Source organism: Hemibagrus wyckioides, linkage group LG17 (assembly GCF_019097595.1).
Source record: "Hemibagrus wyckioides isolate EC202008001 linkage group LG17, SWU_Hwy_1.0, whole genome shotgun sequence".
Taxonomy (NCBI): Eukaryota; Metazoa; Chordata; class Actinopteri; order Siluriformes; family Bagridae; genus Hemibagrus; species Hemibagrus wyckioides.
In genome coordinates this window covers 13,245,365-13,266,509 of record NC_080726.1, presented here as the reverse complement: position 1 = coordinate 13,266,509, position 21,145 = coordinate 13,245,365, and the positions used below count along the sequence as shown (strand labels likewise).

The 21,145-nt window shown below is 38.3% G+C and overlaps 1 protein-coding gene across 4 annotated transcripts in view; it reads right to left on the bottom strand.

Annotated features, from left to right (window-relative positions):
• Nucleotides 1-21,145, bottom strand: part of ksr1b (kinase suppressor of ras 1b) — a 38,595-nt gene that overhangs the window by 11,041 nt on the left and 6,409 nt on the right. For 2 of the 4 annotated variants that reach the window (XM_058413518.1, XM_058413514.1), the window contains exons 2-13: nucleotides 16,654-16,794; nucleotides 5,969-6,143; nucleotides 5,131-5,578; nucleotides 2,744-2,904; nucleotides 2,577-2,634; nucleotides 2,394-2,477; nucleotides 2,256-2,311; nucleotides 2,040-2,149; nucleotides 1,226-1,391; nucleotides 952-993; nucleotides 363-402; nucleotides 8-71 (exon numbers count right to left, since the gene is read on the bottom strand). In XM_058413518.1, coding sequence (XP_058269501.1) covers nucleotides 8-71; nucleotides 363-402; nucleotides 952-993; nucleotides 1,226-1,391; nucleotides 2,040-2,149; nucleotides 2,256-2,311; nucleotides 2,394-2,477; nucleotides 2,577-2,634; nucleotides 2,744-2,904; nucleotides 5,131-5,578; nucleotides 5,969-6,143; nucleotides 16,654-16,794 — 1,545 coding nt within the window. Of the gene's footprint in view, nucleotides 1-7; nucleotides 72-362; nucleotides 403-951; nucleotides 994-1,225; nucleotides 1,392-2,039; nucleotides 2,150-2,255; nucleotides 2,312-2,393; nucleotides 2,478-2,576; nucleotides 2,635-2,743; nucleotides 2,905-5,130; nucleotides 5,579-5,968; nucleotides 6,144-12,011; nucleotides 12,387-16,653; nucleotides 16,795-21,145 lie in introns of those variants that run through there. The other 2 variants (XM_058413517.1, XM_058413515.1) reach the window with 2 other exon arrangements.

Here is a 21,145-nt window from a genome sequence, read left to right as displayed (position 1 = left end):
TACTCACCACAGCTGCTTCTTCTTGCCTCACTGCCTGTGTGATCGTCTCATTCGGTACTTGCTCTGTCTCTCTGGAGACAGGAGAGGATATGTCAAGCATCTGTGAGGGTGTTTTCATCTTTTATAGAGATACAACTCAAAATATATCAGTTCTCTTTATTATCAACCAATTTTAGGAACATTTCTATAACCGGATTCATATCTGAGAAAATACACAAAACTGCGAGTGAGTTTTGTATACACATTTTGGTGTAAATGATAATTGAGTACACTGAAGCTGTATCAGTTGTGACTGTTTTGTAATGACCTGTTAATGGACTATCATTGATCCTAGCTAAACAGTAGCAAAGTTTATGTCTTACCCTAAGTCATGGCCATCCAGATGTTGAGAACTTGATATATCTGTAGGAAAATCCAGCCACACAGATGTTCAGAACTCACCGTGTCCTCAAAATTGTTTAGTTTCTCAATACCTGATAGTAGTATTTTCTTACTGATTCTTTTAAAACAAAATACTGCCCAAATAATCTGACAGACATATAGCTAAAAACCATAACGAGTCATCTGTATGCTTTCATTTAGCATACGTTATTTTTCAAGTGGCACTTCAGGTACTAAACACAAAGTATAATGGATAATCATGGTCTTATAACACTTTTAATATATGCCGTGATAACACAGTAAGATACACAGTTTTGTACATCTAATCCTTTTAGACATTAATCCATCTCCACACTCAGCACATGCTCAAAGAACCAGAAGGTGGCAATAGAAACCAGAAATCATGCACCACTTCTCAACCGAGAAGGCAGAACAAATCGAAAGCACTCAGCATATTGCTATACAAAACTTGGTCACTTATTATCTACAGCAAGCAGACAAAGCATTTTATGTTTGCAGTAGTTTGGGAAGATCTGAAGCACATACTTATAGGGACAGGTTTAAACTCACCAGGGAAGATAAACTGTTGTCTGAACTGATAATGGCAGGAAGCTAGTGATAAGGACAGCGTGAAAAGAAAATCCCCCAAGCAAAATGTGAGGAAAGAAAGATCAGTTAGAGAAAGACCTCTTGCTTTTGGTTCACCATACCTCTGACAAATAAAGATTAAGAGTTTACAGACTATGCAAATTGATGTGATCTAATATTATGCTTGACAGATTATGGGCAGCTGGTTTGGAGATAAGATTAAAGAAAGATGATGGTGGCAGTGTTAGACACTGACCTGGGAAGTGAAATCGGCCATCGTTGGGCCCTTTAGGAGAGGGGTTTGCTGGTGGAGTGGCACTTGGTGGGTTGCTTGAGCTGAAGGCAGGTGAGGAAGGTGTGGAGGAGGTGGTAGAAGAGGGGTTACTGCTGGAGTCTGGCTGAATTACAGGTGGAGGAAGGTCCTGAGGGGAAAATAGAATAAAACTAATCAATGAAAGTGCAGCCAGATACAAAGCACTGTTACTTGTTACCACCTCAAAGATGATTTCCCTTAACAGCCGCAAGTGCTTTAATCGTCTTATACCACAACAATTAAACCTGACATGTCAGGCACTTAATTTGTTTTAATTCCCAAAACAAGTTCATTCCTGTTATCACATTGTAGCACTTATAAACAGTCATTTCCTCACCAGCCTCTCTTTTCTATCACATGAAGTTACTGACAAAAAAGACAAAAAATAGCAGCTTGTCATGTAACTGCAAATTCTTCCATCCTGAAGACTTGTTAAACAATTTACATTTCTGTACTGCTGTTAGAAAAATGCTAAATAAATGTCTCATCCCAGAAAATGAATTATATCAATTATAATGTATTATAAACAGGCCAAACCCAGATCTGAAATCAATCAGTAGACGTTCAGAACTATGTAACTGTTTAAACAATCCACCTAACAGAGCATACCTGGGTAACAAGAAACACCTGCCAGTCACATGTTCCAATATTTCTGATCACTTTGGCCATGTTAGTGTGTGCACATATTAGTTTAGTTTATTTATTAATAGAATGTGCTTATAAAGTACTATAAATTACTGTATTTTCTCACTCTTGCCTTTTTGTTTAAAGTCTTTGGTAACGTGCCAAATTGTGTGGCTGATGGTAGCCGCTCCACCTGGTTATTAATGTCAGATGGAACTGACTCTGTCCTTCTGATTTTCGAAACTAGAGAGAACAAAAACAGAAACATCCCTTAAATACTGCTCAGTGTGTGAAAAGAATATATATATGTATATATTTTGGTTTGCTATAAATAATACAAGACACCTACTTGGAATTGTCTGGCACTGGGGTGCTTCTTTGGTACACTTGTTGTGGCACTTTAACCTGATGGTGAGAAAATTGTTAGATATTTCTGCACATTACAATCAGGTGTGATTGTAAAGAAAGAGCACCCATCCTGACTTACTTGCAGTGTTTGCACTTTACACCAAACAGCATATTTTTCTTACACACCACACACGTCTGGGAGAACCATGACTTGGTGGAAAATCTATAAAGGTTTTTAAAAAAAAAAAAAAGTATCAAACTTTTGTTCTCCCCAAAACTGCCATATCATTGGGAGGGTAGAAATTTTATCAGATTGTCTCACCTATGTGTGATTGTAAGACCATAATCTCTCCTCATAGCCTGTGGAGATCTTCCTTTGTCTAACAGAATCAGGAAAAACGTTCAACAGTGAGCGGGGAAAAAAAACAGAAACAAAAATCAATATACTAACAAATGCTTCCATAGATTTCCATAGCAAACTGGAGCTACCTTTCAGTGTTGGACTTTCCACTTGGATGCGTGTGTTGGGAATAATTTGTGGAGAGGGGACAGAGAGCAGTGGTGATCGTGAGGGCGAATCATCAAAGCCATTTCTCACATCTTGCACATTTACATGCACATTGAGAAGCATCTTATTCTTCTTCACATTCCTGTAGAACATAGAAGACAAAACACTGCATTAGCCAGAAATCTGACCAGTACTTAAATTACGACTTAATTTTCCCCCTGACCAATCTGAAGTTATATTTTCCAAGGAAATATAAAAACTGATGATCACAGTTGTTTTGCCTGAATATGCAAAACTACATCTTAAAAATCAGTAGACCTCTTCATGGGATACAAGACTGAACGGTCATTATTAGAACTTCAGGCAGGCGTTTCGTTTACTGGCAGTAATACACTTCTGCTGAGGCATCAGTATTTCTCTGGATGATGGATGGCCTTTGGCACAGAGCATGAGAAGCCAGTGGCCCCTTCTGGACGCCACAGAGTCTGAGCTGATGGCCTCAGTATGAAACTGGTGAGAAATGCAGAAAGTAGGTCCATGGGACTATGGGGATTTGAGCATTTCCTGCAAGAGTGTGAGTTATGACACACTCATATAACTGCATGCGCATTAGCTGTAATGTGAGAATGTGCACTATGGTGCTGACTACGCAACACCAATGGGGACACATCAAAACAAACAAATATAAACATGGTCTAATAGATGCCCTGACTACATTTTAGTATAACTAGTTCTGTCCCTAGTTTTTGACAGCGTAGTATTCTTTAAAAAGTTTGTATATGCTTTTTATGCTTTATTAGATTCTTATTATAATAACAAAAATCCTTTATGATATAACTGTTAGATTCAGAAAGCTTTAAATTACACATATTTATAGAAGGGTATGACATGCGTGAGAAATGCAGATGGTGGCTATGGCCATGTGAGGGTGAGGCTTCTAGCATTCTTCCCAGACTGTGTGTTATGACACACTCATATGACATCATACACACTTGCTGTAATGTGAGAATGTGCACTATGGTGCTGAACATGCATGACCAATATTTAACCCCTCTGAGTCTTTAGCCAGTCTGACTCACTCTTGTCTGAGTTACACACTGTTTCCTGACATGTGGATCTTCCCACATATACCACACGTAGATGAGATGTGAAAGCGACTTCATTTCTAGAGCTGTCCGAATGAATCTTTATTTAACTACCATATAAAAAGTATTTATAAACATGTCCATGTTTCACCTGCCAAATTAAAGAAAGATTAAGAAACAAACTTTCAAGTCTTTGGCCTAATGATACTTATTACACTTGAAAACATGTCCAAATAACTTTATTTTTATTTTCTCTTTACTTAAATTACGTAATTAGATAATTTAAACAGACGCTTAATAGTATTAGGCTTCATCGGTGGTTCAATCTTAAATAATGTTGTATTGTTGATGCAGTACACTACATAGGTTCTCCAAAAGCTTTCAATTGTACCCTATGTACAGAGTCATTTCTGTGTATTAGGGCAGACTTTTTAAGTCTCCTTAAATATCAGGAACATTCCTAATGGTAAATGACAAAAAAATACTTAGAAAATGTTTAACTTTCATGATTTATGAGGTAGAAATGACTATTGTAGCATCCATGCATATTCTAACACATTTCCTGGTATCTGACAGCATCAGGGTTGCTTGTTAACATCAGTGTGAAAGCTAGGTGTTACAGTAACCAACAGAACAAAAGATCAACTGACTGAAAAACACCTAAACTGCTTCAAGGCTGACAAGTTTCCACTAACAAACAAATATAAACATGGTGATAAAGCCCACAAAACTTAAGGGCACCAAACAGCACCTTTCCAGAATGTCTGAAACTCTGTGATATATTCTTAAGCAATACTGCAAGTGAGAATTAAAGCCTTTTAAAGAGCTAGAAAAAAAATGAAACACAAACACACTGTAGAGTGCATGTTGAAACTCACATTTCACAATGCTGAACTTGTTCAGACAGTGTAGTATGGGAACATTCTTGCTTAAGCTAGTTCTATGATGTACGAGTTTTTCATTAGTGTCATAAAATAAATGTCTCTTTTATATCTATTAAACCGCTCGCATTTAGACAGATTTTAATTACTGACGTTCTAAAAGGGTTTCTGATCTTGTGAGCACAGATGTTTTGTGTTATACAAGGCAATATAAATCACATGATTTATCATTTTTCATATACAAACAGAAAGTGCGGCTTTAAACTGATTATAATCAGCTTGCAGGATCAGGCTTTTTGGTTTACTTTCTTTTTCATTCTCAGTAAAGGCTCAGGGAAGTCAGTATATTAGGTTCGTTACACTATTCAACACTCTTTTATGAATACACATGGTTGGACCTACTTGTTTGAAGGCTCCTCTATGCGGTTGGCGAGCTGTGTGTGGCTCTTGCTACGAGGCAGGGTGGGGAAGAGCTGGCGGAGCTTGGATGGCGGTGGTGGTGTGTGTGGGGGCTTTAAGAGGTCATTCCTAAAGGTGGGCGGTGTAGGAGGCGGTGTCGATACTGTTCCCAGTGGGTGCCGCAGCAGCTGAGGTGAGGAGTAGAAAGGGTTGCCTAGTCCATTCAATAACGTGGTAGCATGGGGCCCAGTTGGGCAGTCCAGAGAGGATACAGCAGAAACAGAGACAGAACGTTGGGAGCCAGGCATCGTGGGAGTAAAAGGAACCTGAATAGCTGGGTTTGGGCTGTAGGGTTGTGGGCTTTGACTGAAGCAGGAGAGCTGATTAGCTGAGATGTCACAGCGAGCAGGTTCTACGATCCAGGGAATTCCGTCTTCTTTGAGCTCCCGTCCTGTAGCAGAGGCACCAGAATTAGAGAAAATACATCGCTGCCCATAAAAACAAAGAGTGATGAGCACAAGCAATTAACTTTGTGAGCCAGTGATGGGGAGCTGTCTAACTCTTACTGAGTCTGAGATATAGCCATCTTGATTGTCTGCAGAAATGGGGGGCAAGGGATCCAAACAGAGGGAAATACATGTTGCAATAAATGAATGTTAATTAATTATTGATAATAGACTGCTGAGTGGAAATTTTGTTAGATGACGATATTTTGCATTCATATAAAACTTCTCTTTCCCTTCGATTCTCTTCAATGTCTCTTCCACCTTTTTGTCATGTCCTGATAAAACTGGTGGGCTACCAGTTATCTGCAAGAAATCAAATAGCAAGCAGGACCCACCTGTCCAAGGCCCAGTTCTGGAGGTGGAGGTGGTGCTGGTGCTCTTGAGACAGGAGAGGGCAGCAGTGATGCGGGAGCACTCATCAACACTGGAGCCCAATTTCCTCATGGTCTCCTGCACCTGAGAACCAGACATCTGCAGCAATGCATCAAGAGACAGATTCTCTGCTACTGACTGCAGGAGAAAAAGAAAAAAGAAGCAAATTGAGATGTATATTTGGCACCTTTACTAAAATTATTTTTTTTCTTGATTTTAAAACCATATATGTCAAGCTATTTGTTTTAGATCATCATGTTTAAATTTATCAAAGCACAGGAAGAGGAGGAGTGTTGAACCATTGGCTTTCAAAGAATAATGGAAAAAAAACATCAGCAAGGTGATAAGTCAGGATAGCAAGTACCACTCTTTTCATCCATATCACTCTGTGGCCTCAGTGTCAAATGCAGCAGATAACAGATGCAGCTACTATATCTCTTTTACCCACAGCATCCTTAGGGAACAGAAAAAGAGGATGGCCAACTATAATCAACAAGGTTCCCTTTGACCATTCTCCCTTTGGGTGGCCACCAGAGATAAAGAAAGGCTTTTTCTGTGTGCTGATAAAGAGCGATTCAGTAATGTCCACCATAGGTGGAAAGCCTTCCTCTAGTCCCCCACTCGCCGCTCAGGCTGCTGGCACAGTACACAGTGTTAGCAGTATTCTGGTAACCCGTCTTTCTCTCACTCTGTCTGTCAGTGTGAGTCTCAGCTACCCTTCCCAAACTGCATTCCTGTGTCCTGGCGTTTCACTGGCGTCAGCTCATCATCAAAGACACACACACACACACACACATAATCTGTACTGTCTATAACTAGTATAGACAAACTCTGCCTGGTAACAGTCTGGTAATTTAGATTGGACAGAGGTTTTTGATTAATTTTTTATAATAGCAGTTCTTGCAGCAAGGCAAACCACATGTTATATTAATACAATCTTTGTGATTACATTTCTGTGTAATTTTCTTCGGAGTAAATAAAGTTACTTAGGGACTTTTATGGAAGACATTACAAACAAGGATTTTTAAAAACCTGAAACTGTTGAAATGGTGATGTTTTTTTTCTGAGGAGATGTTTATTCAGCAATTTTGGAAGGAATCTCTATTGTCAGCACTTTGTAACTGTCAGAGACTGGTAGGTTTCTTCCAGAACAAAGCCTTCTCAGTAGCAGGACAAACTATAATTTTGTCTTACTAACTTGGAGAGTTGACAAAAACGATAACAGTTAAAACAAGAACAAACCTGTTTTGCAAACATTTCAGAACATTAAACATAACTACAAATGAATAGAATGTAGGTCTATGACTTTTAATAAATGTATTTATTTTTAATAAATCAATAATTGTTAACATTGGCAAAACACTGTGAGGTATTCTGCTTTTTAGACACTTTTATCCCAAAACATTTTGGCATAGCATCACAAAACCCTGTGACTGGTGTGTAGGGTTGCAAAGGTGCGAAGGTGGAAAGTTTCCATGGGAACTTCATCTCGGGAATATTAGGAATATTCCAAGTTGGAAACTTAACAGGAATTTATGGGAATTTACAGGAATTTATGGGAATTAATGGGAAATGTATATAAACTGTATATACAATCATAAGTATAAACATTTTCTCTGGTCATCAGCTGACATGCAATCAAACTAATGCATAAATGAAATTTTTGATTTTTATTTAATTGTAGAAAGAACTATAATTCTTTCATTTAAGAACACAAAAGCATAAAACATTGAATATATACACACACACACACACACACATATATATATCTCCTTACGTTTGCTGTAAAACGAAAGCATCCCCTCCCTTTCTCTTCCAAAAAAAAGTCCTATTTAAAATTGTAATCTTCAGGTTCAGATGCAGTGTGGCTTCAATATTCTTGTGATACTCAGAGCCTGGGAAATGGGGGAATTCCCCCTTTTTTAGACAGTGGTGTTTTGTTTTTTTTATGATCTCACCTAAATGTTTGCTCAGTCAGTGTATTTATTTTTACAATGGTAAAATTTACACAAGCACAAGAAAGCTTTAAACACAAATTTATGTAATATTTATGTAATTTACGTGACTACTCACAAAGATGGACATTTCTAGATGGTTTTGTGTGCAGGATTCAAGATATGATCAGTGAATATTATGGAGGAATGCACAGTGCATGTGGAGGTGTGGCCTCAGTCGCCCTGCAGTGCTGTGTGCATGTGATTGAGGAATATACAGGGTAGGATAGAATTTAACTGAAATTGCATTAAATCTGGTTGTTTTAACCAAGAATATGCTGCAAGATATTTTTTTCAACTACATTTAAGTTTCCTGTTATAGGCAAACCTGCAATTTTGCAAATTCCTAGTTTATTCCCAATAATTTCCTTTAAATCCTGTTAATTCTTATATATTCCCATTAATTACCATGGAAAGTTTCCAGCCTTGAAAATTCCCAGTATTGTGCAACCCTACTGGTGTGACATTTCCTTATGCATTGTTCTTTATACAGTTAAACAGTATTTTATATACTTTAATGATTGTTATGCTCTTTACAAGAAATTGCACTGACATTCAGGTAGAAAATATACCAACAGTTCAGAAATCTATTTTCTCCTACATGAACATTTACTAATGTAAACTGGACTAAACACCAGCTCTTTACATCATTTTCTTTATAATTAGTTTTTGTTTTGTTTTTTTTTACATTTCATGAAGATTAAATGGCACAGACTTATTTCTGCATGCTGTCCATTTTCATTAAGTACTGTAGTTAAGCACTGTAATAACTACTGTGATCAGCTGACAAAAACAATAAGATTTTACCTGCTGTTCAAAATCACAGGTTTTACCTCACTACATCACAAAATGCTTTAGAACAGCATCCAATCATTATCAACAGCACAACAGAGATACAGGCCGTGTCCCAAAACAAATGCTACTATTAAGTCACAGGCTACTCAGTAGTCCTCCGGCTGCATGATTAAATTGAGTATGTTCAGCTAATTTAAAAAATAAAGGCATAAAAGTCACCTGAAATACATTTAATAAACATATAAAGACAACAAGATAGAGGACTTTTATTAACCACAAAAGTGTGTCTAGTACAGATCATTCTTTTGATTTTGTGTAGATTATATGGCAGGATTTTTTAAGCTTTCGAAAAAGACCATACCATATTTTCAGCAGAGGAGGAGGACCAGATTTAATCATGTTGTTAACTTTGTTTATGCTAGCTGTTAAAAATAAACCCACTAGTGTGTGTGGGCCTGGGGAACCACCTAGTGGCCTGAAATTTATTGCCCCAAATATGTGCAATACAAGTGTGTGTGTGTGTGTTTTTTTGTTGTGTGTGTGTGGGGGAAAAAAAGGCAACAATGCACACCACCTACATAGAGACAAAGGGAGAGATTACAGCATGCGCACACATTTCTCAAAGGACTAGGAAACACTCTTCCAGGAATCAGTATGGAAACTTCCCTTACTGGCAAAAGTCAGAAGAGAAGCACAGACATGAGCAAAGTGCCAGTTCCAAAAATCTTAGTGCTATAAAATAAAAATGTGAACAAAAAATATTTAGATTAAACCTATTGTATAGTCTATCTATATTTAGATATAGGGAAATTTTCAGAATTTAAATAAAAAAGGTTTGCAGGCAGACGTAATCCTGATTAATAAACAAATAAAAACCTACACACCAGATGGGTTTTTCACCCGCACCTTTGCACTGGCCACTAACACAAAATTCCTTCCAGAATTGAAGCTGTGGAACTCCAAACTTGTGATCGTGATTGCTGTGGTCTGTTGGACCACATCACAACCAATCATTTCACTTAATACAAAATGGGCCTGTGTATCCCACTTAACACAAACCACACTCAGTGCAGCCTTCAAAGAAAACCTGGAATGCCTGAATATCATGAGGTAGCACGCAGCTCATGAAAAGCAAAAGCCATCAAACAAAAAAAGGATTAGTAGAATACAATAGGAGCAGGTGGCTGTTAAAGGAGCTGAGTGAATAGCAAGCAGCACAAGACCTTAGTTTCTAAGAACTGACTAGAAACAAATACGTCAATGAAAGTCAATTACAGCTGATTTGAAATTGGGTTAAGTGCCAGTATTCAGGACTCAGGAGGGCCATAAACACTACTCATTAAAGCAGTCAGTCAAAAATAATATATTATGCAATCTTACAGGTCAGAGATAGTTAGGTTGCAGTTCAACAGCTAATAGGGTAGTTTCTATGTGCAATTTAATGAATATACATACACACATTTAAGAAAAAAGTACACCCGCACATTCAGGCAATTATCCAATGTGTCATTCATGAAGATTCAGATCAAGAGCTGCAGTTAATGTTCACGTCACACACCAGAATGAAGAAAAAGTGTGATCTCGGTGACTTTGATCTTGGCATGACTGTTGGTACCAGATGGTTGGTTTTGAGTATTTCAGAAACTGCTGATCTCCTGGGAATTTCATACACAACTGTCTATAGAGTTCACAAAGAATGGTATGAAAAAATAAAATACAAACTGAAATATTACAGTAAGTAAAATAACCTTTTAGAGCCATTTTAGTAGAAAAGCTGCTCAGAACACACTTTGCCTAGCACCATGCAGCAGATTGGGTTGCACTCCCGTCAGCCAGGGATAGGTATATGAGGCTACAATGGGTAAAGACTCACTGAAACTTTTAAGTTTAATATTAAAAAACAATCGAGGGTCTTTTTCCAAACATGAACTGTCCAGTTTCTGTGAGTCTGTGCCCATTGTAGCCTCAGATTACTGTTCTTGACTGACAGGAATGTAACCCTATGTGGTCTTATCAAGCTCAATGTATTGTGCACTTTCTGACAAACGCTTTTCTGCTCAGCGCAGTTGTAAATGGTTAAGTTGTTAATTGAGTTACCATAGACTTGCTAACCACTCTCCTCCTAAAACGGATGTCAGTGTTTCTGACACATTGGATTTTTTTCCACACCATATTTAGTAAACTCTAGAGATTGTAGTGGTTGAGAACCCCATCAGATCAGCAGTTTCTTAAATACTGGCACCAACAACTATGCCATGATTAAAGACACCCAGATCACACTGTTTCCCATTCTGAGGCTTGATGTTCTTTACCTGTATCTGTTTACCATGCTGCTTCGACATGATTGGCTGATTGGACAATTGCATGACAGGTATACAGATGTTGCTCATTAAGTTGATGATATGGAATATATATATATATATATATATATATATATATATATATATATATATATATATATATATATATATATAAGAAAGGTAGAGAGAGAGAGAGAAAGAGAGATAGAGAAACAGAGCATTGTTTTCATACAAACGTTCAGATCGATATCTCAGAGATTGTATTTTTCCATGCACTGAATATTTTTGTGTAAGGCTGCAGTTGCTAAAGGCAAGCCAGGACAAAAAAACATGCTGAGTATAAAGGGTTTGACACATACCTACACCAAGATGGTGTCTGGACATGTTTTTTCTGCCTGTTATCCAGGTTGACGTAAGTTTGGATATGATACTCAAGACTACACTAATCATAAAACCAGGAAACAAGTGCGATCCATAAACAGCATTCTGTGTTATGGAAAGCACCATTCACAAATCATTAAACAGTCAGAGCTACAACCTAACTGATAAAAGGTTCCTCCCTGTCTGCCACCTGATACAGAGTTTCACCTGAAACTGCTGCTGAACTGAGCCCAAACACACCAAACAGGTATACACGAACTGACCTGTAGTACCTCTGACAAAATCTTCTTGGGTCAGAAAGTCCTGATTATGTTGGATGTTAAGACCATAAACCCGCACTCTTTACGTGTGAGTGTGTGTACAAAACAAAGAGTTAACAGCTTACCGCAGGAGTTAAAACTGCACGCAACCTCTATGAGCCCAGAGAGAGGCACAGGCAGGAAACCACAACATCAGAGTAGAAAATAACTACAGGAGTCCACATGTGCTGCTTAGAAAGGATGTGAAGAGATAAGCAATAATAAGAAATAACCTACCAAAGTCAGGTTTGAAATAATCCTTTCCCATATATCATCATCCCGAGACGTAAGCAAGATCCTTGTGTCCCTTCAAAAGCCAGTGGGAGTGTGAGAGTGGCACACTTTTACTCACCCCACCTCCCTTTCCAAACTATCTTTCCCTCCTTCTTTGCCCTCCCCTCAACCTAACATGCTCTCTCCCTCTCTCTCTCCGTTCATCTCCCTGACATCTTTTTGACTATGTTCCAATCTATCTCACTTGCACAACTGACTCTTTTCCATGTGTAATATTCAAACTGTTTCTTTCTTTCAGTTCACTCTCCTTCTCTTAAACTTAATGTCTTCTAGCTATCTGATCATCCTATCACCAGATGGCACATCTCCCACTCTACACACCTAAACCACACATTGAGTGTGCACTGCACGTGTTTCCTGTTAGATGTGGTCACCATTTTTTTTTCTCTGGTGTTGCTCCACTACACTTCCACATAACCAGAACCACCACAGGGAATCACTGACCACAAAACTCAGGCTCAAACCGGATCTCTGACATCAGTTTGCTATAAGGATACAAGCACTGACAAGTTTAATCGCTTTAATTCAGTGAATCAGTTAGGGTGATCTGTGCGAGAAAGAAGTTAGTTCGGCTTCCTGTTAGAAAGCATCAGACATTTCAGCAGGGTTGGTCCCTTTGTAGTGTAAATCACAGGATCGCCTGTAAGGCCACTGAGGAAAGGAAAAGGAGAGAAGGCTAAATCGCAGGAAGCAAAGCTCAGGGTCAGACCCCCTCTTTCACCACATGGTCCTCCCTTCCTTAAGAGAAAACCTTCTTCCTGTGACTACACAGGATGTGAGCACGGAACGGGCCATCTGTATTTATGAATTTGGACTTTACTAAAAACAAAGTTATATATTCGAAGTAAATAATCTGTTTTCAAATGGATGTTAATTAACCTTTATTCACCTAATATACATGTCTAGTGAAAAATATTACAAAAACTTTCCAGTTGAAAGATTTTTGCATTACTTAATGTATGGAAACAAAAATGCAAATCACTTTTACCATATTTTTAATAAGATTTATAATTTGTATTAAATATGACAATCTAATTATATGTATTAACATTAATAAAGTACACACATAGTGATCCAATCAATTCATTGCGTTTACTTGCGTGTTTCTAGCAGTCATGCACTTTCATAGTGTATTTACTTCCATTCCGAAAATACTGCCACAAAAAGGCTGATTTTCTTCTTTTTTTTTCTCTCTTTGCCTTTACTACACACTGAAGACATTTGTGCTTGAGATTAAATATCATTTCCTTATATTCACATCTAGATGTCTTAAACAACAAAGAGCATGACACCTTTGTTTGAACCCACCCAGTTTTCAAGTGAACAAAAATACTGGAACACATAACTGACTGGTGTTTCTTGCTGCCGAGGTGTGCCCTGTTAGACTAACTCGTTAAACAATTAATAGCTCTGAATATCTACTCTAGGTTTGAGCCCTGGGAAGAATGCATTTGTTAAAAAGGATAAACCAACATGAAAACCCGAGAGCTGTCTATAGCAGAAATGTAAGCCAATTTGAAGCTGAGGAAAAAAAAGTGAAAAAGCAGCAGAAATCAAAAGGAAGGTTTTAAATTCAGAAAGAAAATCAGAGATGATCCACAAAATGGCTGAAACCAAGATTAACCTCTAGCAAAGTGATGGGAGGTCTAAAGTATAGACGAAAAATCTGCTCATGATCTAAAACATAAACTCGTACAATATAAACCACACACTCACAGGTTAGGCATGATGGAGTTAACATGGTGTCATGACGCAACATATCGAATGTTATTTACGTTAGGACTACATGTGCAAATATGGCTGATCTTTCGAGTTGTTTAACACATCCAGATATAAATATCAGGAAATGAAAGATGACAATCAGATCTGAAATCTAATGTTTATCTTTTAATCTCTAACCCAAATGTCTTCAGTGTGTAGCAAATATAAAAGAACTGCTTTTCTGTTTTAAGATTTTTGAAGGAGGCTGTATATATAAAATAAGTATTTTTTTACCTTTGTAGTCATGTATGTATTAAGAAACACACAGTGTGAAGTAGTTCATCCGTTTGTAGAAGAGTCTTTATAAGTGTTCTTACATATTCAGTAAATAATGTTCAGTGTTGGAAGCTCTTTCATACACTGACTGTAAAATACTGTCATTGCGAGTATAGTTCAAGAACTAGAAATGTAGGAACAGTACTAAGAAGAAAGATGAAGAATTGTTTGTTCATTGTGCTACTGAAATGTTACGTCTGTGGTTAATGCAATACAGATGCAACATAACAGGTTACTTGATATTCAAATACAAACAGAGAAATCCAGCAAATGTAGTATTTGCTCAGTGACGTTTAGCAGAATTTCCCTATCTGAGCAGGTGTTACAGTTCTCTTGAAATAGGGTTGAGCAACACGGACTCTTCTCATCATCCCGAATGTTACTGTATGTACAGTGAACAGTATCTAGGTGATTTTTCTGTTAATTAAATATCTGGTAATGTTTTTCAACAGTGGAATGATGTTCCATCGGCAAGTCAAATCACTTACAGTAGCCTCCATGCATGAGTCATAATAACCAAGAAAGCAAAAGGTTTCAAATGGCATTACTGTTATAACTGTTTTCTTTCATTTCCTGGAATACAGCATGAAGTGCATACCTATTACTACTGCAGCTGAGCAAACTGCAGAACTTTGCAATAAACTGTGTGTGTTCAAACCACCCTGCCCTCTGCTATTCTAGGAACATTCAAATTACATAGTTATCATCACTGATTAAAAAAACAAAAACAAAAACAAACTATAGACGTTTCCGAAGAAATGCTCGTGTAGCTATAGGAGTTAGATAGGATTCCTGTTAGCTGTGGTATACTGGAAAACCCAGTGTCTCTGCTGGAGAATACACACAAAACATTTCCCTAAACTGCACAATCACACAAACTCTCTTCAAAGAGCCAGTCTGATCTTGTCTGCCCCAAAGGACATTCCTGTGTATTTCCTGAGAATATTTTCACAACCTTTGGGACACTTGCAGCAGCATAGCTGCTGTGAACGTGACTTTTGGCGCTCATCATCTCCCAAGCGGCCTAACAAGAGAAAGAAAGGTGGCATGTAGGTCACCAGTCGCATGGATGCATACCTGCCGTGTGAAATCATGCAGCTCAGAGAAGGACAAAAGCCTTTGTTCAGTTTAAAAAAAGAATGGCAATAAGCTTTTTGTGCCACCATATGACAAAAGACATAGTGTTGAGGGAACATGCACATGTAAACACACAAGTGGTTAAAGATGGACAACACACCCATAAAAAATATACACACAAAAAAAAAAGACATGCAACCTGTGCAGCTTGTTTATCTCAGCATCCGAAGTGCAGCACAGACACAGGTAATGACATACTTGGTATTATGAATCTGTGTCCTTTTTGGGACAAATCTAAGGCCATAGTTCTGAGCTGTTCCTCTAATTCCGTTACCTCAAACACTTCTGTCGTCTCGGTTTGTTTCTATGAAATGAAAGTAGACGAGGCATTGTGGAAGGCGGTGGAATCCTGTTCTAGCCAGTTAGGTGCATGTTGTGTGTACACACAGACCGGGGGTCGTTAGGGTGTAAAAATAGAGTGAGTGGAGCGTGTAGGACAGAGAGGCTGACTCGACACATTCTAGGATTAGGAGTCAGATCGGGTGTGGGAGCCCATGGGGGAACTGGAATGTCAGTGAGATCATGCAACAAGTTCGTTTATGCAGCTAGATACACCAACAATCCTCCACCTCTATCTCTCTCTGTTTCTCTCTGTCTTCATTGTCATACACAGTTTTATTCTTAGGTTTTATTCTCACCTCAACTGCATAAGTGCTTTTCTTTTTCTTTCACAAGCATATCATGAAATTTGGAATTTTATGGGTGGAGGTTTTCAATGCAATTGTAGATTACCTCACAATGAGAAGAAGACTGTGAATAGACTCATGGTCATTAAACATATGATTTTATAACAGGCTTATGTGATGTTCAAACTGTAAGATCAGATGGCTTTGTATGGAATAGCAGATATTTTGTCATTTGACTGTCAATATCATTATCACTATCTTGTGTTATTATACCCAACTACGAGGGCGACTGCAGCTGTATTGGGAATTGAGAAATAGCGTATGTGCCATTTTAATTTTACGCCTAGACAGCACAATGTGTGATAAATACTTAATTTTGTAATTATTAGAACTAGAATCCACAAGCATTAAAAAATAAAAAGTCTCGAACCGGGACATGCGAGTGTAGCAACACTGACACACATGACCGAGTATAAAAGGCTAATCTGAACAACAGAAATTTGCATTCGCCGCAACAGCAGTCACAGCTTCTAGTATAAAAAGCAAAAGCAGAACTGAGTATTCCGTTGTCATGGTCAGAGAATCCCCTGCCCCTGGAAATAACCAATGAGAACTAATAATAAAAATGTTTCTAGTGGAAATCCTGTATCTGACACTGTTCCACAGCAATTAACCCATTGACAGCATTTACAGTACAGTTATACATTTCAGCAAATAGTATACATTTACTGCATTTGTATTACAATGTGAAAAAGAGCATTTATTTAATTAAACACACACTATACCTCTATGAATTCAGGTCTGAGGTTAATGGTATGGAGCCAATCCACAAGGTGTGGGTATGTGCTGAGGGCCAGCGATCGCTCACACACTGGAACCCTCTGCTTACACTGCAGCTGCTTACTGATGTACTTCACCAGTTTCACCTACAGGGGGAACACACACACACACACACACACACAAACCACAAAGAGCTTACAGAGGAACCAAAACTAAGCATAATCTTCTATCTTTAAACACATAGTTATTTTACTTGTCAGTTTATTCACTATAGCTTCACTAGAAGTAGTCCATTCCCAATATGTGTAAATATGGAAACTACGCAACACACACACCACCCAAGAAAAATCTTATGTGATGCAACATGAATGGTTAGATTTTTTTTACTATCAGTTTGTAAGGCTGTGTACCTAAGTGGTTAAAATGTTGGACTACCAATCAGATGGTCATAAGTTTACCTCCCAGCACCTACCTACCATTGCTGGGCCCTTAAACAAGGGCTCTTAACCAGCAACTGTTCAGTTGCGTAAATGAGATCAATTTCAATTCACTCTAGAAAGGAATGTCTGCCGAATGTCTCAATACAGGCCTCAAGGCAAGTGAAACAGAGAGTCAGAAACCGAAAAATTGCAGGCATGAACATCAGCTGTGAATATGACTGGACATGTGGTCATGGCGCACAAAATGTTTCCAAAGTGTCATAGTGAAACTACTGCAGTGTAATTTCACTCTCAGGACCTATTGATTGTTTGATTTTTTTTAAATAATCAATTAAATCTGTATATAATTTAAACATATGAAAATAAAGCAATACATAAATATCATTCATGTATTCAGACCCCCTGTTGCTACACTGCAGCCTTGATGATCAACTGTGATTATTACTGGACATCATGTGATCATGAAGCTTTGAAAAACTCAAAGAGTATTAGACTAAATGTTTGGACATCAAGCAACCAGCAGTAACCTGAAGCCCAAGTAGAATGACATCATAATATCAGGAGATCGCAAGATCTGACGATACTATGGACATGTGGGGTTGGGAGCGCACGTCCACTAGAGCATAATCAGCCCTGCTGTCTGGGTGAAAGGATGGCATTGATTTTGAAAATGAGTGGTGACTTCACGTGCTCCAGAGTAAGCACATTATCCCTCCTCTAACCAGACTATGAGAGAAGAAAATAGGGTAGAAATTAAATAAAGAAGAAGAAAAATGCAACAGTACAAGTATGCCTTATCATAAAATCCTCAGCTCAGAAAAATCGTATTAAGATAAACTCTGCAATGTTACAAAGTTAAGTGTTGTGAGAAGACGCAATATTTACTGCAGACTTTCTGTGAGCCAGTTCTATGTGCGATCTAACATACGAAACACTCAGACCCAGAGCTGAGGAAATCCCCATAAGTGACGTCAGTGTGATATGGTGGGTGAAAGCTGCTGTTGCTCTTGCTGTCTGTGTGTGAGCAGGCTACACATGTGGTTAGCTGCAAGTGTGAAAATGGGTTGATGCAAGAACAAGTTTATTAGGTTGCTTAAAGGAACAAGATGCTTCACCAATAGTTTCATGGTTATGAATAGGTCAGTTAATGGGGGAAGCAGTTGATCTGATATTAGAATCTTAGTCAGTGCAGAATGTTTTCATACATAAAAAAAAAAAACTATTTTTCCAGTTTGCATGCCAAACCTATCCACTGATGCACAAGAAAATTTCTTCCAATATCGTCATATGATATTTATGGCATATTTCTCATCCGTAGTACCGTAAGTATTTAGAATCTGCCTTCATGTGGCATTCACTAGTCCACACCCACCAAACAATGCCATTCGTTGGATTCATTAGGGCACAGTAACAGACATGCCTATAATAATCAGAGATGACTGTGACTAATTGTGAAAATAAGCCTGCTAACCTGTCAGTCACTAGCAGGCGGGACAATCTGTTGTGGCTCCACCTGTCTTCCTCCTGAATTTGAAGCCCTCCAAACAGTATGCATGGCTGTTTATAAATAGCTTGAAGTTATTATAGTAAGCAAGTCTGACCTGTCTTTTCTGTACCCATGACAAACAAGCAGAGCAGGAAGACAGAGACATCCATCTCTGCACACAGTTGCCTGATGAACCACAGGCCGGAAAGTATAGAGTCTCACACACAAAAAGACATACGATAGTACTGCATCAGGCACCTTTAGAGCCCCTATCAGCAATCCTCGCTCTGGGTGCTGTACAGTCTATTTGAATGTTTTCAGACTCAAAATACATGCTTTCTGTTGGCAAAAGCAGCAGGTCATGGAGGACTGGTGACTTTCCACATTTAAGCTTCATCTCCTCTTCTTACCTTTATTCTGACCACACCCATTTAAGGTGATATTAGATGACTCTGTGAATAAAGTCTACTTAGGGTGGTCAAATTCCTGTAACCGTTTATCATTTTCATTTTTCATCACTAATATTTGGCATTTAAATAAATTACGATTTACCCTCATCAGTATTATGACACAATGTGCTTATATCACAAACCACAGAAAGTGAAAAGTGTGTTGCATTTTGAAACACGGAAAGCAGTGTTACATTTTTTTTGTGCTGTTGTTTCCTTGTATCCAATGTAAAGCTAGGCTGCACATAAAAATCTGCTTTGAACTCATCTTTACGGAGAACATTTATATTTATAACCACTCCAAAAGTCACTTTGATCTATTCACTCTTTACATGCTCACAACATCAGGTATAGCATTATGGTATACAGCAGATATTTAACAATTGTGTGACTGAAAGAAGTGCTTTGGAACTCTCCATCAATGAATACATCAATACTAGTTTAGTAGGTCATGGACTAAAAAAATTACACCAGTCTAAAACCCTGTCAGGAGTTAATAAAGCAAGAAGAGCAAGCAGACAACCTTTTCTTTTCTAACCCTGGTGAACTATATGCCCACAGACGACAACCTGAGGTTCAGCCACAGAAAAAGCAATAAGAAAACTCTTAACTACATTTGAGAAATATTACTTTAAATATAGTTTGTATTTTATACTTGATTAGAATAAAATATTATTTAAAATATAAAATATATTTTATACATAGTAAAAATAAAAATATGTAAAAATAAATTAAGCCATAAATGACATGTATTCATTCGGACCTCTTTCCCAGCATCAAACAACAAATAGGCATTTGGCTAAAAAGTTTAGGAAACACTTGAGTTAGGTGTCTTAATGTTCAAATTAGTTTTTTGGTTTTTTGCCTTTCAATTCAGAATTATTTTCAATAATTCAAACAGTATCGCCGTCCTGATGGCTCTAATGTATACTGTACAGACTGTAGATGAGTAATGAATAGCATTAAAGTTTCAGCAGGTGAGGAGCAGTAGGAGGAGGCGCACTGGCTGCTTGTGAAGATGCCCTGGGTTGATTTAATGCGCTGCTCGGCCACGAGCGAACCTCACACACGCCGGGGTGTTAGTTTGCACCAGACGCAGCCTGGCACAATACGCGGGGCTGCTGCTGTATTCAATGACAATCTTCCTCCTCATCTGCCTTCTCCGTTACACCTCTCAAGGGGCAGAGAGCAGGAGGGGGTATTCATAGGAACCTGCTTAACTTAAGAGCTTGACTGACAATAGACTGTCTGAACCTCAGTGGGCCAAGAGAATGCAGCCAACCATGCTCTACTGGAGCTGCAGCCTTACGCAAGAGTACAATAAGAATCAGCCACTTAATCACGGAGGGGCTCGAGAGACGCAACGCACACAAAGTCTGTGTGTGTAAATAGAGCATAGCAAGTGTTGGCATTCAGTTAATGCTTGTTAATTCAGCTTGTGAGCTAATTCGGAAAGTAGTAATGTATACAGCGCGGGAGCATTAAAGTGATATTGGGTTGTGCCGTGTAACTGCAACTCTTCATTCAGTTAAAAGCCCATGTGTTGCTGGAAAAAAAAAAAATAACAAAGGTGAGGAGAGCATGACCATGGTACGTCGCCGATTCACAGACTGATTTAAATGCCTAGGAGAAACGTCACAATTGTAATAGGTGATGAGAGTAATTGTAGACAGCAGCGGCTCAAGTTACTACATGTCAGACTAGAAGAGCTGCACAACGACCCACTCCCATTGTTTATAATAGTATCTAGATAACATCATGGAAAATTCTGTATAAAGCAGTGTTATGTACTGTACCATTTAATTAGCCTTTATTAAAGTGTAAAGTTATTACATATTAGGTGTGAAAAATAGCTTGTGAAGTTCAGATTGGCAAATGGAAATTTCTAGTGTACTTCATATCTTTAAGAAAACTGTTCACTGCCATTTCACCGTTTTGTAATAGGGTGGCATGACATAATACGTGTCTGCCCAAAACCGTTGTCAGTTTTACTCGGCCACCATGCATGTCTCCACTACGGAAAATGATCTGTGGAAAAGGGCAGACAAAAAGTCAAGATGAGTGACAAAGACAACGAAAGAAACAAGAAAGGGGGGAAAGAAACAGAGAAAGAGCCGAATAA